General features: G+C 39.4%; 1 protein-coding gene across 2 annotated transcripts in view; it reads right to left on the bottom strand.

The window, feature by feature from the left end:
* The window catches only part of LOC138357974 (receptor-type tyrosine-protein phosphatase mu-like), a 35335-nt gene extending 19508 nt beyond the window's left edge, over positions 1–15827 (bottom strand). For both annotated transcript variants that reach the window (XR_011225181.1, XM_069315207.1), the window contains exons 1-9: positions 15608–15827; positions 12060–12259; positions 11473–11595; positions 8770–8890; positions 8068–8129; positions 5974–6227; positions 5597–5684; positions 4564–4640; positions 65–208 (exon numbers count right to left, since the gene is read on the bottom strand). Coding sequence is in view for 1 of the 2 variants with exons in the window: in XM_069315207.1 (XP_069171308.1) it covers positions 65–208; positions 4564–4640; positions 5597–5684; positions 5974–6227; positions 8068–8129; positions 8770–8890; positions 11473–11581 (855 nt within the window). In the remaining variant the exon portion in view is untranslated. The remainder of the gene's footprint in view (positions 1–64; positions 209–4563; positions 4641–5596; positions 5685–5973; positions 6228–8067; positions 8130–8769; positions 8891–11472; positions 11596–12059; positions 12260–15607) is intronic.
* Between the last annotated feature and the right edge of the window lie 3664 nt (positions 15828–19491).

Raw genomic sequence — 19491 nt, 5'->3', positions numbered from 1 at the left:
CAAATGGTTCATTACCCAAGTTAATAACCGAAAACAAATAACCAGAAAACAGAGCACTTCTCACCTTGCCATTCTCAATGAGGTTGGTGACCATGATGATGATAGGAGAACGAGTGTGCCAGATCATCCTCCAAAAGTCACCAATGGTGTCAACATTAAAGTCCTTAGGTCCCTGAGAAGCGATGAATGCATTTGCCCGGGAGTGGCCCTAGAGGAGATATTGAGTTCAATATATATACACAAACATATACAGTATACACAAAATACACACAAGCACAGATGATACTGGAGAATATCACAGCTGAAAAATGGCAAATCAATGCATGGAGTCAGGTGAGAGGCTAGACTGCAGAAAGACATCATGTCACTTGAGACAGGTGAGAGGCAGTACTCATGCCTACAAGTACAAATAGCATAATTTTACTTGAAGGCCACCATCTCTATTGACCTTGATAGAGACAAGATGGTTTTCCAACGAACCCCTATTATTTCTGATGATTTCTTACCGTTATATTTTGATATGATACATTGCCTTGGTATTTACGGCTTGAGCAAAAACGTAATTTAATAGATTGATTACCCTATGGGCAGAAAAAACTAGAGGTGAGTATTCTTAATGAGGTGGTATTTTTGAGAGGGGCTATTTGACTTAAAGAAGGACCTGGCTGAAATGCTACATGTATTAGTGGCTTTGCAAGAAGGTAAGAACACCAATGGTATACTTTTACAAACCCAATGTACCTCCTTGAATATCAATAAATAAATAAGAATTTGCAGTACTTGGTGGCACAGTGGTAATTAGACTTGCCCGGGCTTCACAAGTGATCTGGCCTAGACTCGTATCTTGGCTGGGGATGATTGACTAGGCGCCAGTCCTTAACTGTAATCCTCTGTTCATCCAGCAGTGATTGGGTACCTGGTTATTAAATGACTGGCACGTCATATTCCAGGGAAACTAGTGGGTAAGTGTTCCCACACTTACATTGGTGCATTGGTGCATTGAACATTGGTGTTCCTCAGGGCAGCATACTTGGCCCTCTCCTCTTTCTCATCTACATTAATGACCTTCCAAATGCCTCCCAACACCTCAAACCAATTCTATTTGCTGACGACACAACCTTCATTTACTCCAGTCCTGACCCTCTTGCTCTAAATGCCACAGTAAATACTGAGCTAAATAAAGTCCATCTTTGGCTAACTGCCAACAAACTCACCCTTAACATTGACAAAACCTTCTATATTCTGTTTGGCAATAAATCCTCTAGTCTTATAAATCTCAAAATAAACAATACCCAAATTTGTAACAAATTAGATGGCAAATTCCTTGGCATTCTCATTGACCACAAGCTGAATTTCCAGGGACACATTCTAAATATATCTAAAAAAGTTTCAAAAACTGTGGGCATTCTTTCTAAGATTAGATATTATGTACCACGCCCTGCCCTGGTGACTCTCTATTACTCCCTTATCTATCCTTATCTCAACTATGGTATTTGTGCTTGGGGTTCTACTACCCAAAATCACTTACGTCCTCTAATTACCCAACACAAAGCCGCTATTAGAACAATATCCAACTCTGGCCCCAGACATCACTCGGTACCCCTACTCAAATCTCTTAATATGTTAGATATTAAGTCTCTGCACATTCTCTCATGTGTATTATACATATATAAAACGCTAAACTATAATGCCAATCCTGATCTTAAAAGCTTCATAGTAGGTTGTAACAGAACCCATGAGCACCACACCAGAAATAAATACAGTTTTGATATTCCTAGAGTACGTCTTAATCAAACTAGAAATGCTCTGCAAATCAAGGGGCCCAGAATGTGGAATGACCTTCCCAACCATGTTAAAGACTGTACCTCTCTCAACCAGTTTAAGATAAAAACTAAACACTACCTAATAAATTCCCTGTAATCTACCTCACTCCTCTATTGTCAACCCATGTCTGTTATTTTCTTTTTTTTTTTTTTTTTTAATCAACACTGTTTGTCAACCTATTGTATTTGTGCTGCTTTTTCAGTCATGTTTCCCCCTTTTTTTTTATCTTTATTTGTATTTGTTCTCAACATCTTTTATTCTTTATGCTCAATTAGTATTAAGTTCTAGATATTAATGTTTTCTTGCCCGAAACGCATTGCGTAATAGTGGCTTTAGGCATTGTATGTACTAGATCTATCTATATATCAATCCATTAATGTAACATCACTTGTATGTATATACCTTACCTGAATAAACATCTGAATCTGAATCTGAATCTGAAAGTCTTACCATGAGATACGAGATGGAAAAGCTCTCAACCTGCTAACAGGAGTCAGCAGTAATCTTTTCCTACTCACCTGTGTAATAAAAGAAAAGAATTACAGAGGGCACAAAAGTACTTAATCAAACCTTAGTAGATATTTTATATTATCATTTACAATTAATCTGTACCTTTTATAATTTAAATAACAGCTATTAACGAACTATAATGTATTCTTATACGTTGGGAGGCAAGTCTTTTAGTTAATAAAATAATTTACAATAATGGATATTACAGGAAAAGAGAAGAGTTGCTGTTTATGATTTTTTGTCTACACAGTTAATGCATTCATCTTATATATTTGTTTTATCTACTGATCACATCATAAGATAAGATATGATAAGATAAGATAAGATGTTTTTTCAGGTAAAGGTACATACATTGTAAATGAGTTACAAACATAATGTTGGATTTATAGATAAAGCTAGTACATATAATGCGTGAAGCCAATAATACACACAGCATTTCGGGCAAGTTGTGGGGAAAAACCTTAGACTAAAACGTAATACTAATTGGGATCAAAAGCATAAATTAATTTGAAAAAAAAAGAAAAAAATCGTGTATCAGTGATATCATTTATCACTGAAATATCGATACAATACTGAATAATTTATAATAGAATTACAGTACAGTATTTGCCATTTCAAGCAAAGTACATTTAGATTTAGATTTAAATGAGTAAATTTGTTTTCTGAGTAGCTTGTTCAGGTTTCCTGTCCCTGACTCTGGGAAACCATATTATTCTCAAAACTGTGACAAGCATTTGGTTAGTTTAGTTTATTTATTATGCACCCCATACCCATCTTGTGGGCGGTAGTGGAAAGGGTTGCTGAGGCACATAATGGGCTCAAGGCCTATGTAACCTTTTCCACCTGACACCTGACAGCTGGGTGGACAGCGCTTCGGATTCGTAGTCCTGAGGTTCCAGGTTCGATCCCCGGTGGAGGCGGAGACAAATAGGCAAAATGTTTCTTTCATCCTGATGCCCCTGTTACCTAGCAGTAAATAGGTACCTGGGAGTTAGACAGCTGCTACGGGCTGCTTCCTGGGGGTGGAGGCCTGGTCGAGGAACAGGTCACGGGGACACTAAGCCCCGAACTCATCTCAAGATAACCATCTCAAGATATCCACTACCGCCCAGAAGATGGGTATGGGGTACATAATAAATAAACTAAACTAACTAAATGTTTATCACAGTTTTAAGCATAATATTTTTTCCCCAGAGTCAGGGACCGGAAACCTGAACAGGCTATTCAGAAAACAAATTTACTCATTTAAAGATAAATCTAAATGTACTTTGTTATTTATTTATTATTTATTTATATATATACATGAAGGTACATTAGGATTGTGAGGATACATAGCATAGTAATTACAATCTTGTAAAGCCAATAGTACGCGCAGTGTTTCGAGCAGGTCCTTAATCTAAGAAAATTTTAAGTAGGTAAATACTTGCAAAATATATAAAAATGATAACAGTTACACAGCAAGAAAAAAAAATAAAAGATGAGAGAAAATTGTAGCTATATTAAAGCACATAGGTAGCTCAGATTGATTGCAATGACAGCTTGAATGGTAGTTTAACAAAAATTAGTAGGCACAATACAGCATATGGCTAGCACATAAAAGAAGACAGCAATGAACACAATGATAAAGTTGTTTGGGTTAACTACATAAAGATTGGGAGATTGGGTAACACTAGATACAGAGCAAATTTAAAGCTCAGTGTAGGAAACTACGAAGATGAAATTAGGTACTGTACTTTTTGTTTTTGTTTTTAAATGAGGCAAAAGTTTGACAGCTTTTCAATTCACTAGGGAGTGAGTTCCATAGACTAGGTCCCTTAATTTGCATAGAGTGTTTACACAGATTAAGTTTGACCCTGGGGATATCAAAGAGATATTTATTTCTGGTGTGGTGATAATGGGTCCTATTACATCTGTCCAGGGAGAGTTTCAGAGCATGGTTTGCATTTAAGAACAGGGTTTTGTAAATGTAGTTGACACAAGAGAATGTGTGGAGGGAGTTAATATTTAGCAAGTTTAGGGATTTAAACAAGGGAGCTGAGTGTTGTCTGAAAGCAGAGTTTGTTATTATTCTGATAGCAGATTTTTGCTGGGTGATGATGGGCTTATTTGCTTGAAATGGCAAATAATTTGGTTATAAATTATTCATTTGGACACTGAATATTGATGCAAAAACATGTACTTTCTGTTTCTTTTGCAATATTTAGGTTATCAGTAATAGAAGCTTAGTACCTGAATGTAGCTGGCGTTTATGTAGTCTGAGTAAGGGTCATTGGACAGGAAAGGCAGCTTCACCCTGGTATCATCATCTGTCAGGCACCAGAGATGGTGTTAAAAGTAGACTGAGGTACCATTGAAGGTGTTGAGAAAAAGACTGAGGGTACCATTGAAGGTGTTGATAAAAAGACTGAGGTACCATTGAAGGTGTTGATAAAAAGACTGAGGTACCATTGAAGGTGTTGAGAAAAAGACTGAGGGTACCATTGAAGGTGTTGATAAAAAGACTGAGGTACCATTGAAGGTGTTGAGAAAAAGACTGAGGGTACCATTGAAGGTGTTGATAAAAAGACTGAGGTACCATTGAAGGTGTTGAGAAAAAGATGAAGGTACAGTACCATCAAAAGTGTTGAGAAAAAGACTGTGGTACCATTGAAGGTGTTGAGAAAAAGACTGTGGTACCATTGAAGGTGTTGAGAAAAAGAGTGAGGTACCAGCAAATGTGCCAGTGAGATACTAGTTGATGTGTTGACAGAAGTATCAGCAGAAGTATTAGAGTCCTTAGAAAACCAGTACTAGAAGCAAGTTACTATCATGACAGTGATGGTGCCACCGAGGTGAAGAACACAGTGCCGAGACTGACCAACTGTAGGATGAAGTAGTGTGCATAACTAAAAGATTCTCCAAATGTTGATACCACTGATAGCCATAAAGTCTTTACATTTTCAGTTTAGAGTTAAGAGACTTGCCAATTTATGGAATTTGCCAAAATCAGGATAAAAATAAAAAATAAAATAAAATACTTTGTTTTGATAAGGATTACAACTCTTTCCCTCCCCACTTATTAAGAGTTCCTTCCTTCTTCTCCTCACCTCCATTTTCTCAACTCCCATAATCTCCTTCCCACCTTTTTTTCCTTCCTCACAATATTATCCCCCTCCCAATCCTATTCTCTCCCCTCCCTCCCTACTCTATTCTCCTCATCCCCCCCCCCCACTTCCCCCTTTCTTCAGTAGTCATCAAGAATCTGCTGGTGTGACTAACTCACATGGAATGTTGTTTTTGTAGCGGTTCTTGCATCTGTTCGCCTCAAGTGCTCCCTCTGAGCAGCTCTTTCCCATCATGGCTGGCACACTCTGACCACACAAATTAAAAGTATAGATAAATAGATGCTAGCAACCTAAATTTCAAATGCTTCTCATTTTTGCTTAATAATCTAACATTGGAAATGAGAAGGTTAGCTATGCTTTCATGATTACAATGATGCTTGGTGGCCTTAATTATATAAAGGAACAATAGCTTCTGATTTACTCAAAGTTTCAGGTCAAAAGCTCAGCAGAAGGCTCCTGACAAGTTATAGGTCCAGTAGTAACAATCACCTCATTCTAAATCACACATAAAAAAGAACATTGCCACAAAACTCACCCTGAATTCCAGCTCAAGATCCGGTGACTGGATGACATTTGACAAATAGGTCTTAACCTCTGTCCTTAGAATCTTTCGTGAAAGGTTGACGTACACTGCCTCCTTCAGCATGTCAGAGGATTGTTGTTGGTCCTGCTCTGGAAAGGCAACTTCTTCTTGCTCATTTATGCATTTCCTATCTTCTTCTTGGGGTAAAATTTCTTCTTGGAGTGGAAGATCAACAACTGCTGGGAAAACTTCTCGTGTCAGCAACCCTGGAAGGAAGAGACTCAGAGCATCATAACTGTTCAAATAGCATAACTGCTATTTGAACAGTGATCCTGACTGATTATGTAATCTTCAAATACAGTACACAGTATTGCCCATATCTCTCACTAGTGGGAAATTAATCATATAAAAAATTCAGCATTGAATGTAATGAAATGCCTCTTTCCTTATGAGCTGCAGTGGCTCCCTGAAGATATCTCGCTGAGATATTACTCCATGCCAATGGGTCACATCAGACAAAGGAGTTCTGTTTGGCCTATCAAGGACCAGAGACAAAACCTGCCCCTCCTCCATCACAGAGGTGCAGAGAGCAAGTGGCAGTTCACTACCACACTAGAAAAGCATCCAGAAAGTCAGCAAAGTTTTACAGACAACTGGAGGGTTAACAAGGACCGAAGCCTCAAAAATGCCAAACAACTCTGCTCCAACTCAAAAGTAAAACTCTGGTTTTAATTTTGAATAAAGTATAGAATGGACAATTTTTTAATTCATTAGGAAATAAGTTCCATAGACTGAGTTCTTTTATTTGTATGGAGCATTTGCACAAATTCAGTCTGACTAAGAATATTAGAGATACTGGTACAGTACTGTATTTATTTCTCCCGAGAGATTTATTACCTCCAGAGATGACCTCACAAAGGCCTGTGAGACCACGTACGAGACCAACCTCATGCAGGCCCATGGAACCAACTCAAAGCCAGTGCCGGGCATCTGGAACTTGACTACTCAGCAATAACGATTATTCTAATGGCTTTTGAACCATGCCTGACGGGGAAAGCTTCTCGAGTGTCTTAACATGCTGTACACCTTGTTCCCCCTGTCTAAACTATATATGGCCCTACACCCTGCCTAAGGTTGTAAACCAAGAATCTGGGGAAGGGAGGAGGAAGGGAAGGTGGGAGAAAGATAAGGGAGAGGAAGAAGGACAAGGGAGAAAAGAATAAGGGAAAATTAAAGAAGAGTGGATAATCTCTGGCTGTAAGGGACATATGTTTCTAAGCCATACCCTAGAGTACAGTTATTGAAACCCGTCCTTATTGCATAGAAAATACAAAGGCTATTGGAGTCTACTCTATAACGATCTTTATAGCATACCTTGCACAGGGACACACCCCCTCATTCCTAGGAGCCAAACAAAGTTAAGAGTATCCAACCAGGGAAAATAATAATTTGTGTCTCTACAAAGGATTTAATTTCTAGAGCTTAAAGTTACTTTACAAGATAACTATTAAAATGGAAGTACAAGGTAATATTTTCACAGAATATGTATTACTTGGAATAGAGTTACTGGTACTTTGAATATGGGTCTGACTAAAACCGGGAATTAAATTCGTTACGCTACTGTACAATTTTCTGACTTGCAAATTCCAGATATTCTAACAGACAAGGTGATACTTTGCAATCTTCCCACAACTCTAATTGTGAAATGATTCTAACTCAATATTCTCTTAAGGCACTAGACTGACTTTACAGACCCGAGATTAATTCTACAGTGTCTTGATTAGCTCCAAAAACCTACGAACAACCTCACTAACTTTAGACTTAACTGTACAAAAAGCATAGACTAACTCCTAAAGCCTTGACTGTAATTTACTACTTCAGAGTCCGCAATTTGTATCTCATTCATCCTGTAATGAGTATAGACAGGTCTGGGACCCAGAACCATCAACATAACTGATATATCAAGACAAAATGGACCTCAAAATCCAAGCGAAGACACTTGGCTTGTAAAAATTATGAGCAGAGATATCTGTTTTAAACTACCATTCTTGAGACATATCAACAGAAAGCATTACGTTTTGACAGAAGGTGACGAGAATGACTTACCATTTTGGCACTGAATGGGTGAGTGGAGACACACTTCCACGGTTGATGGCATGTTGCTTGACCTTTGGAGGGTAAGGGAATACACAATTTCAATATTTAAAGTATCTAGATTATGTACATAATATATAAATATATATATATATATGTCGTACCTAGTAGCCAGAATGCACTTCTTGGCCTACTATGCAAGGCCCAATTTGCCTAATAGGCCGAGTGATTTTTTTTATTTTCAATAAATTGTTGCCAATTAGTTTATTTTAATTATTATTATTATATTATATTAGGAACATAAATTATTTATGCATTTGTGTTAGTTTAGGTTAGGTTTACATAGGTAAGGTTAGGTAGGGTTGGTTAGGTTCGGTCATATATCCACATTAGTTTTAACTCAAATTTAAACAAATTAACTTATACATAATGAAATAGCCAGATTTATCATTTCATAAGAAAAAATTTAGAAAAATATATACATTCAAGAAAACTTGGCTTATTAGGCAAATCAGGTCTTGCATAGTAGACCGAGTACGATGTTCTGGCTACTAGGTACAACATTATATATTTATATATACTGTATATATATATTATATATATATATAGTATATATTTTTTTTTAAGTATAATCAAAGTCTCCAATTGAACAACAAAAATCAGATTATTTCCAGGTATTTCAGGTATGCATATATGCAGCCTGTTTCTCCCTACCTGTGTTTCAAGGCGAAATAGATGATGAAGGCCACCAGCACCAGTATGATCACAGGCACGATGCCTGCCACCGCGTAGATCATATGCCGTGTCACAGATTCATCAGATTTTGGTGTGTGATCTGTAACACCAATGGCTTGTTGATTATAAAACACATTAGTTAGTTTGCAGGTTATGCAACCTTAGAGGCTCAAGAGTCATGCAACACTAGGGGGTTAAAGTGTCATGCATCACTAAGGGATTGATGGTTATGCCTCTTACTTAAACTTCATCATACCTACCTGCCTGTTACCTGTTGGAGATTTCTAGGATCAATGTCCCAGCCACCCAGTCTCTGACCAGGCCTCTGCTGGTCTGATCAACAAAGCTGTTCGATGCAGCTGCTCACAGCCTGACGTACGAGTCACAATCTAGTTGAACAGGTATCCTTTGACGGTGCTTGTCGCGTTCTCTTTTGAACATTGCGAGTGGTTGGCCTATACTTGTACTGTACCTGTAATGTGCCTGTAATTTCTTTGCCAGTTTTTTTGTGGTACCTTATTAGTTTCTGTAAAGTTTCTTCTCTATTATCTACAGACCTTATAAATAATGACAGCTAGTAACAAAATTCTTGCACTGCAACTTAAATGAATTACAATATACAGTATGACTGAACACTGGAATTTTTGGTTTAGTTCATTTATTATGCACCCCATACCCATCTTGTGGGTAGTAGTGGAAAAGGTTACAGAAGCACATAATGGGCTCAGAGGCACGTCATTTTGTTAATACCTGTACTTGTACTTAAAATAATTATCAACATTCGATATTTTAGGATAATAGAAGAATTGATATTTATAATTTGACTCTACACAGCTTATAATTTTGTCATATATATTTTCTTTATGTACAAAATATGAATTCAGTGCAAGAGTTTCAGATGTTATATATAATACAGTAAAACGATTTGCCATCTCATGCAACACACATATAAATTTACAGTATCTCTAAATGACAATTTTTTCACAGTACTGTACACTATTTAATGTAATGATCTAGTGTAATTACCATAGTGTAATTATTCTAGGGGGGTAGTTAAGTGTAGTTACAGAATGTAAGCTACACTTGTGGTGTCCCGTCTTCCCAGTATTCTTTGTCATGATACTTTGAAACTACTGATGGTTTTGGCCTTCACTGCCTTCTCACTTAAATTGTTCCAACTTTCTACAACTGTTTGCAAAAAGATAACTTTGTTATATTTTTGTGCACGTTTGTGTGTATCCCTGTCTTTGTTCATGCACTTTACACTTCATGTAAGCTGAATTGTCAGAGATACTTGTAAGCAGATCGAATTTGAGCTGTGACAACATCTGTCAATCTACTGATTGTGCTTCTTTCCCCATACAAAGTTTCTGTTTGACAGTATGATAAACAATGGATCTGCTGGTTCCTGTTTGCACTCATATATTCTCTTCAAATTCATCTATGAGTTCAATCTTATCCAAAAACACTCTTTAAAATTCTATTTGATTTTTTTTTTTTTTTTGCATGAATATTCCTGCATGGGTCTTAAGCCTCTGGCTGGCCCACAAAGTGTTTCTTGCATCTGCTTTTACTTAGGTGTTCAACAATGTTGTTATTTACTGCAAGCTTTGAAAGGTCTTCAACTTTATCATGCTCTTACAGCCCAGTGTGTGAGGGGATCCACAACAATTTGATTATGACTCCCTTAACAACTAACTCCTAGGCATCTGTTTACTACTAGGTGAACAGAAATTATCAGGTGAAAGGAAACATTGCCCAAATACTTCTGTCCTGCCATAGGAATTGATCTCAAGATCTTTCAGCTGTGACCTGACTGTCCATGCCACTGTGCCATAGGACCCTAGAGTGATAATTAATGCTAAAGTATATAAGCTATTATTATAGAGCATTTCCAGCATTTTAAGATGAATTACAATTATAGAAACCCATGTAAAGGTCTATGATGATGATGACTCTAGATTACCCTCGAGAAGACTATCAAGGAATGAAAGAGGAATCGCAAAATACCTCCTGGATGGAGTTGATAGGTAACAATGGTATGGAAGCATAATGGGAAAATTTCAGGAAAGTCATCACTGAACTCAGTCAGAAATATGTGCCAAAAAAAGGGGTGGGGGGCCAGATAGATGACACAAGTACAGTAGTAAAAAAATCTTTGATAACTAAACGGAACCTCTAGAGAAGGTATAAATCCACATGAACATCATAGATTATGACAAGCTGCTGGCTTCCTGTCTTTGTCAAGGACACTAGAGTGTTAGTGGCCCATAGAAATTCAGGTAAATTAATAATAACAATAATAACAAAATGAATTCCATACATGTTTAGCAATAACCCCCATTCCTGTCCTCGTCGAGGCCACTAGTGTTAGTGGCCCTCAGGTAAATCAGGTCAAGAAGGCTACACTGCACCCCATGGCCACACTACACGCAGGGCCACACTGAACCCTGAGTCAGACTACACCCCGAGGGCCACACGAAGAGTTACACTAAATCGAGAATAACCTCTCCTCCACATACCTTGCCAGTTATGCTCCCATACCTGGTTAGTGGTGAACCTATACCTAGTACTAGTAGTGACCCCATACCTGGTTAGTGGTGAACCTATACCCGGTATTAGTAGTGACCCCATACCAGGTTAGCAGTTGACACCATGCCAGGACCAAGTGTGATACCTTACCTGTAGTGGTGTTTGTGGCGTTAGTGGACCACTGAGTGATGTCACGCATCTGCGGGACTTCAGGGAAACCAGTGTTTATCTGGTTGATGCCCACCTTAGAATCCTCCATCCTTTGCTGTTGTTCTAGGGGGAACAAGAAGTTACTGTATAATGTTAATGAAATGATAATAATGAAATAACCAAAGAATGAACATATCCAAGACATGCCTGTGCGTATTACAGGTAGTGGCTTTAGGTATTGTATGTACTACAGTAGCTCTATCTATAAATCCAACATTATGTTTGTAACTCATCTTCTATGTATGTACTTTTACCTGAATAAACATTTTGATTTGATTTTGATGTAATGATGTATTCTCTGGGCTGACCCATGACAAACAATAACAGCAAAGACAACAAAAGCAGAGAAATGAATGACAATAACAGCAGCAAAGAAAATAATAACAAAGATGATAATAATACAAAGAACGATAATAGTACAAATTATAATAACAAAGTTAATGAATGATGTTAATAACAAGGATAATAACAGGATTAACAACAACATCAGTAAGAATGTTGAACCGCCTAACACTGGCCTCACTTACCTGTGAGAGTTTAGCAGTGATCCAGATAGTATAGTTAGGTTATTTGTTGTTTCCTTGCTCCTTAACAAGATTTTCTGCTATCTGTTTTTGTTATGCGACTGCATCCTGTATTTGTTCTTGTTCTCTTTTTAGCAGGTGTTTTTGTTTTCTCATGCCCTGTTTTTTGTTCCTGATATCTGCTTACAACAATCCACTGGAACCTGTCAATGCAAATCCCCAGGTTAAAGTATCATTGCAAAGCTTGCATTAAATCAAATCAGATCAAATAAAATCAAGTCCTTCTATTTGATGGTCCTTCTGGGAAAGCTTCCCCAATTACATCACTTTGTTTCTGCTCACCTCCCCAAATATCTCACTTTGTTTCTGCTCAAATCAAGTCCTTCTTTAAATCAAGTCCTTCTACTGCCCACCATAGGTCTGGAGCAGGGCTCCATCCCACAGGTTCCAACATGAGAGTTATGCTTCTGCAGAATCTTATGTACAGCAAAATGCCATTTCTCAAAGTTAAAGAATTATGGGGAAGCAGGATTACATTTCTAAGACTTCCCAAAATTCAGTTTTGTGCAAATTATTTACCATCTTGAACATAACCTACATGACCATGTTTCTGTTCATCTCCCCAAATACCTCACTATGTTTCTGCTCATCTCCCCAAATACCTCACATTGTTTCTGCTCATCTCCCCAAATACCTCACTTTGTTTCTGCTCACCTCCCCAAATACCTCACTTTGTTTCTGCTCATCTCCCCAAATACCTCACTATGTTTCTGCTCACCTCCCCAAATACCTCACTATGTTTCTGCTCACCTCCCCAAATACCTCACTATGTTTCTGCTCACCTCCCCAAATACCTCACTATGTTTCTGCTCACCTCCCCAAATACCTCACTATGTTTCTGCTCACCTCCCCAAATACCTCACTATGTTTCTGCTCACCTCCCCAAATACCTCACTATGTTTCTGCTCACCTCCCCAAATACCTTACAGAATATTACCTTCTAGAGATGATCAGTGCCATCATAGAGGGTGTGAACACCACCATGGAAAAAAACACTAACATTGTATCATCAGGGGAGAAGAGAACACCATTAATATCACTACGGGAAAGAACAGTCACCATCAGGGGAGGGAACACCAACAGTGTCACCATCAGGGGAGAGAACACCATCACAAATAAATCGAAGAAGGCCTTATTATGCTGTGGTAAACCCTGAGCCATACTAGACCCAGTCACACTACACACAGAGCCACAATACACACAGAGTCACACTACACACAGAGCCACACTACACACAGAGCCACACTACACACAGAGCCACACTACACACAGAGCCACACTACACACAGAGCCACACTACACACATAGCCACACTACACACAGAGCCACACTACACACAGAGCCACACTACACACAGAGCCACACTACACAAAGAGCCACACTACACACACAGAGCCACACTACACACACAGAGCCACACTACACACACAGAGCCACACTACACCCAGAGCCACACTACACACACAGAGCCACACTACACACACAGAGCCACACTACACACACAGAGCCACACTACACACACAGAGCCACACTACACCCAGAGACACACTACACCCAGACACACACTACACCCAGAGCCACACTACACACAGAGCCACACTACACACAGAGACACACTACACACAGGGCCACACTACACACAAGAGCCACACTACATCCAGACACACTACACACACAGCCACACTACACACACAGAGCCACACTACACACACAGAGCCACACTACACACACAGAGCCACACTACACACACAGAGCCACACTACACACACAGAGCCACACTACACACACACAGCCACACTACACACACAGAGCCACACTACACCCAGAGCCACACTACACACACAGAGCCACACTACACACACAGAGCCACACTACACACACAGAGCCACACTACACACACAGAGCCACACTACACACACAGAGCCACACTACACCCAGAGCCACACTACACACAGAGCCACACTACATGCAGAGACACACTACACACACAGAGCCACACTACACACACAGAGCCACACTACACACACAGAGCCACACTACACCCAGAGCCACACTACACACAGACACACTACACCCAGAGCCACACTACACACAGAGACACACTACATACAGAGCCACACTACACACAGAGCCACACTACACCCAGAGCCACACTACACACAGACACACTACACCCAGAGCCACACTACACACAGAGTCACACTACACACAGAGCCACACTACACACAGAGCCACACTACACACAGAGCCACACTACACACACAGAGCCACACTACACCCAGAGCCACACCACACACAGAGCCACACTACACGCAGAGACACACTACACACAGACACACTACACCCAGAGCCATACTACACACAGAGACACACTACATACAGAGCCACACTACACACAGAGCCACACTACACACAGAGCCACACTACACACAGAGACACACTACACACAGAGACACACTACGCACAGAGACACACTACACCCAGAGACACACTACACCCAGAGCCACACTACACACAGAGCCACACTACACACAGAGCCACACTACACCCAGAGCCACACTACACACAGAGCCACACTACACACAGAGCCACACTACACACAGAGACACACTACACCCAGAGACACACTACACACAGAGACACACTACACACAGAGACACACTACACACAGAAACACACTACACACAGAGACACACTACACACAGAGACACACTACACCCAGAGCCACACTACACACAGAGCCACACTACACCCAGAGCCACACTACACCCAGAACCACACTACACCCAGAACCACACTACACCCAGAACCACACTACACCCAGAACCACACTACACACAAAACCTCATGGCCACACTACACCCATTTCTTTTAGGGCATATGGGGGAACTTTCGACAAGCCGCCGGCTTCCTGTCCTCGTCGAGGCCACTAGTATTAGTGGCCCTCAGGTAAATCAGGTCAAGAAGGCTACACTGCACCCCAGGGCCACACTACACCCCTAGGGCCACACTGAACCCCGAGTCAGACTACACCCCGAGGGCCACACGAAGAGTTACACTAAATCGAGAATAACCTCTCCTCCACAGGGTCCTCGGGGATGCGAACCCCAACTTGCTAAGTTGCAAGCCGAATGTCTACCACTGGACCATCAGGATGGGTCAACATATCCAGGTTGGTAGTGTGTAATATTAAATGTTTATCTGTATTCTTTAACTTACCATCTTTGATCTCTCGTTTTAATAGCATAACTGTCACAGATTTTGTAATATTGGGTATTTAAATTTCATACATAACTAACTCCCACATTTTTCTTTATTCTAATTATTTTGTGCATTTTATGGGCCTTATAACGACAGTGTAAAAATTGTATAGTATGAACATATTATTATTAATACCAAAACATATAATACCGTGCAAGTGTCTATAAGCTGGTTAAGAGTAGAATGATTATAGGGGTATAATTACCATTACAACAGAAACATACCATTACCTTGTTACGAGGCCGTTTGAAGCGTATGCCACAACAGGAGAACCAGAGTGGAGATGGATGAAACACTAATCCACACACGCACTACCTTATCCACACCTACACTCCATTAGAACATACACCCTCACTGCCATAACTACACATACATTCAGTCAAGTAAACCACTCACTGACAGACAGCAGTCAGGATGTTACTGACAAGTAACCAGCGCTTTGGAAAGACTGAAAGATACAGTGGAGGGGGTGAGAAGGGGTAGTGGAGGAGGGGGTGATAGTGGGGGGGTGTTGGAGAAGAGAGGATGGTGAGGGTGAGGGAGAAGGTTATCAAGGTTAACACAGTCTTCAGGAAATGTAAAGATAACCTATCCAGCCCGGCATTCTTACTCTGTCTCTTGTCCACGTCTGCCATTTTATCCTGCTTATGCATATGTCTTCTTCTATCCATGCCTTTTATTTACTCTGCCTTGCTCATAGCTTCTCTCCCACATGACTATTTCTTCAGTTCATGCCTGTCTCCTCTGTTCATTCCTAAAATAATAAATTTATTATATTATTATTATTATTAAAATAATAATAATAATAATCCACTCTGTGGATTATTATTATTATTTATAATATGTACAATATATACTTTATTTAATATTTGGCTGCAAATAATTGTGAGTCAGCCGAGAAATGAATGATTGTTGATGAAGCTGTTGATGATTTGAGCGTCTTGTGTCGTGGTCACTGTTTTCTGGATGCCCTCAAAATTGGGCCAGGTGGGGGGAACCTTTAGAACACTGGCCCTATACACAGAAGGCCGTCGGCATCTGTCTGGTGTTGAATTCTTTCATATACATGTCAGAACACATGTTAAAAATGGTTTGAAGAAAGTGCTAAGCTTAAAAAAAAAAAGTTTTCCGTCCTGCTCGATTGTGGCTCGCAGTAAAATTCTGTAAAAAGTTAAGTACATTGTGGCAGAGAGGATGAGTGTGCGTTGGTTTGGGAAGTGCAACTTTGTAAGTCTGAGTCATCAACCATATTACATCTGCATTCTGTTGTTGTTGTTTTAGATTCAGCTACACGGAACAAAAAGTTCCAAGCGGCACGGGCTATGGTGATCATATATAATGATCATTAGCAATAAAGTTCCAAGTTCAAGTATGTTTATTGAGACAAGAAAAAATACATCTCAAAGGAATAGAGTAGCTTAGGCTATTTCTACCCCCCCCCCCCCTCCCCCCCAAGTTCCAAGCAGCACGAGCTATGGTGATCATATATAATGATCATTAGTAATACAGTTCCAAGCAGCACAGGCTATGGTGATCATAATGATCATTAGCAATACAAATTATGGAAATTCCTTGGGAATATACATAGACAAGAGACTAAACTTCTGCAACCACATAGCGAAAAAGTATCAGAAAACTGTCGGTATACTTTCTAAAATAAGATATTATGTTCCCCACTCTGCTCTCCTCTCATTGTACCACTCGCTAATCCATCCCTATCTTACATACGGTATCTATGCATGGGGTTCAACTACGGGGATCAAAGAAGATTTTAAATAACAAACCAACACTCCTGTCCAATAACGATGGTCAGCTTCCAGCCTCTGATTCTGCTATTGAGTTCAATAGGTTCTTCTCTTCCATTGGGTCATCCCTTGCAAATGACATTTCATCTTCCAGTACTGATGTTCAGGACTATCTTACAGGTAACTATCCACAATCTCTGTACCGAAAGCCTACAAATTCCACTGACGTTAATGAGATAATCCTTTCCCTTCAAACCAAGTCTAGTGCCCTTGAGGAGATACCAACTTTAATTTACAAAAAAGCCACCAGATCTTTAGCCCCTGCTATTGCATTGCTCTTCAACAAGTCACTTGAACTCCAAACCTTTCCAGATATTCTAAAAAACAAGGGCGAGTAACCCCTGTCCACAAATGTGGTGATCTCACAGATGTTAACAACTACAGACCTATATCAATCCTGCCTAACTTGTCAAAAATATTTGAAAAACTAATCTACAAGCAGCTTTACTCTTATCTAGCCAAACACAATATATTTAGCTCTTGTCAATATGGCTTCAGACCCAAAAACAGCACTAACGATGCACTTATTAGTATGATTAACTAGATTCATGCAGCTCTTGATAAAAATGAGTTTCCTGTTGTGTTATTTGTGGACGTGCGTAAGGCTTTTGACACTGTCAACCACCAAAACCTTCTTCTTAAATTACAACATTATGGAGTCAGAGGTCACTCCCTACAATACCTCAAGTCTTACCTTACTGACAGGCTCCAGTATGTTTCTGTGAATAATTCAATTTCTCCCACCCTACCCATCAACATCTGTGTTCCTCAAGGCAGCATACTTGGCCCTCTCCTCTTTCTCATCTACATTAATGACCTTCCAATTGCCTCCCAACACCTCAAACCAATTCTATTTGCTGACGACACAACCTTCATTTACTCCAGTCCTGACCCCCTTGCTCTAAATGCCACAGTAAATACTGAGCTAAATAAAGTCCATCTTAGGCTGACCGCCAACAAACTCACCTTTAACATTGACAAAACCTTCTATATTCTGTTTGGCAATAAATCCTCTAATCAAATAAATCTCAGAATGAACAATACCCAAATTTGTAACAAAATATATGGCAAATTCCTTGGCGTTCTCATTGACCACAAGCTGAATTTCCAGGGACACATTCTAAATATATAAAAAAAAGTTTAAAAAACTGTTGGCATTCTTTCTAAGATCAGATATTATGTACCCCGCCCTGCCCTGGTGACGCCCTATTACTCCCTCATCTATCCATATCTCAACTATGGTATTTGTGCTTGGGGTTCTACTACCCAAAATCATTTACGTCCTCTTAATTACTCAACACAAAGCTGCTATTAGGACAATATCCAACTCTGGCCCCAGACATCACTCGGTACCCTTACTCAAAACTCTAAATATATTAGACATTAAGTCACTGCACATTCTCTCATGTGTATTATACATATATAAAACGCAGAACTGTAATGCTAATCCTGACCTCAAAAGCTTCATTGAAGGTTGTAACAGAGTCCATGAGCACCACACCAGAAATAAATACAATTTTGAAATTCCAAGAGTACGACTTAATCAAACTAGAAATGCTCTACAAATCAAGGGTCCCAGAATGTGGAATGACCTTCCCATCCATGTTAAAGACTGTACCTCTCAACCAATTTAAGATAAAAACGAAGCACTACCTAATAAATTCCCTGTAACCTACCTTACCCCTCTATTGTCAACCCATGTCTGTTTTTTTTTTTTTTAAACACCGCTGTTTGTCGACCTAATTATATTTGTGCTGCTCTTTCAGCCATGTTACCCCCTTTCTTATTTTTATTTTTATTTGTTCTTAACACATTTTATACTTTAAAACTCAATTAGTATTAAGTTTTAGTCTTTAATGTTTTTCCTGCCCGAAACGCTTTGCGTAATAGTGGCTGCATTGTATGTACCAGCTCTATTTATAAACCTAGGAATTTTTGTAAAAATCTCTTGTATGTATGAACCTTACCTGAATAAACATTTATTTATATATATATAATGTACCTTCTTGTATATATATAAATTTATTTATGTTTCCCATAAAATAATAACACACTAAAGAATTAAAAGAAAGCGAAGTAACGTTTTAGGAGTAACTTGCTTAATGTCGGATTAGTATTTTGATCATTGCTTAATTCGTTTTGTTTTCGTTTACTCCAGGACAGGAAGCCTGTTCTGTCCCGAAGACAGAAATACAGCCACGGAGCAATAGTTTAAAGCTCAACAAACCTCAATGTAGGACTGAGAACAGATTTTTTTTTTCACCCACATGGTTATTAACCCATGGAACTGCCTACCCGCCGAAATCGCG

Source organism: Procambarus clarkii, chromosome 81, assembly GCF_040958095.1.
Source record: "Procambarus clarkii isolate CNS0578487 chromosome 81, FALCON_Pclarkii_2.0, whole genome shotgun sequence".
In the NCBI taxonomy this organism is placed as follows: Eukaryota; Metazoa; Arthropoda; class Malacostraca; order Decapoda; family Cambaridae; genus Procambarus; species Procambarus clarkii.
This window is presented reverse-complemented; position numbering and strand designations above follow the sequence as displayed.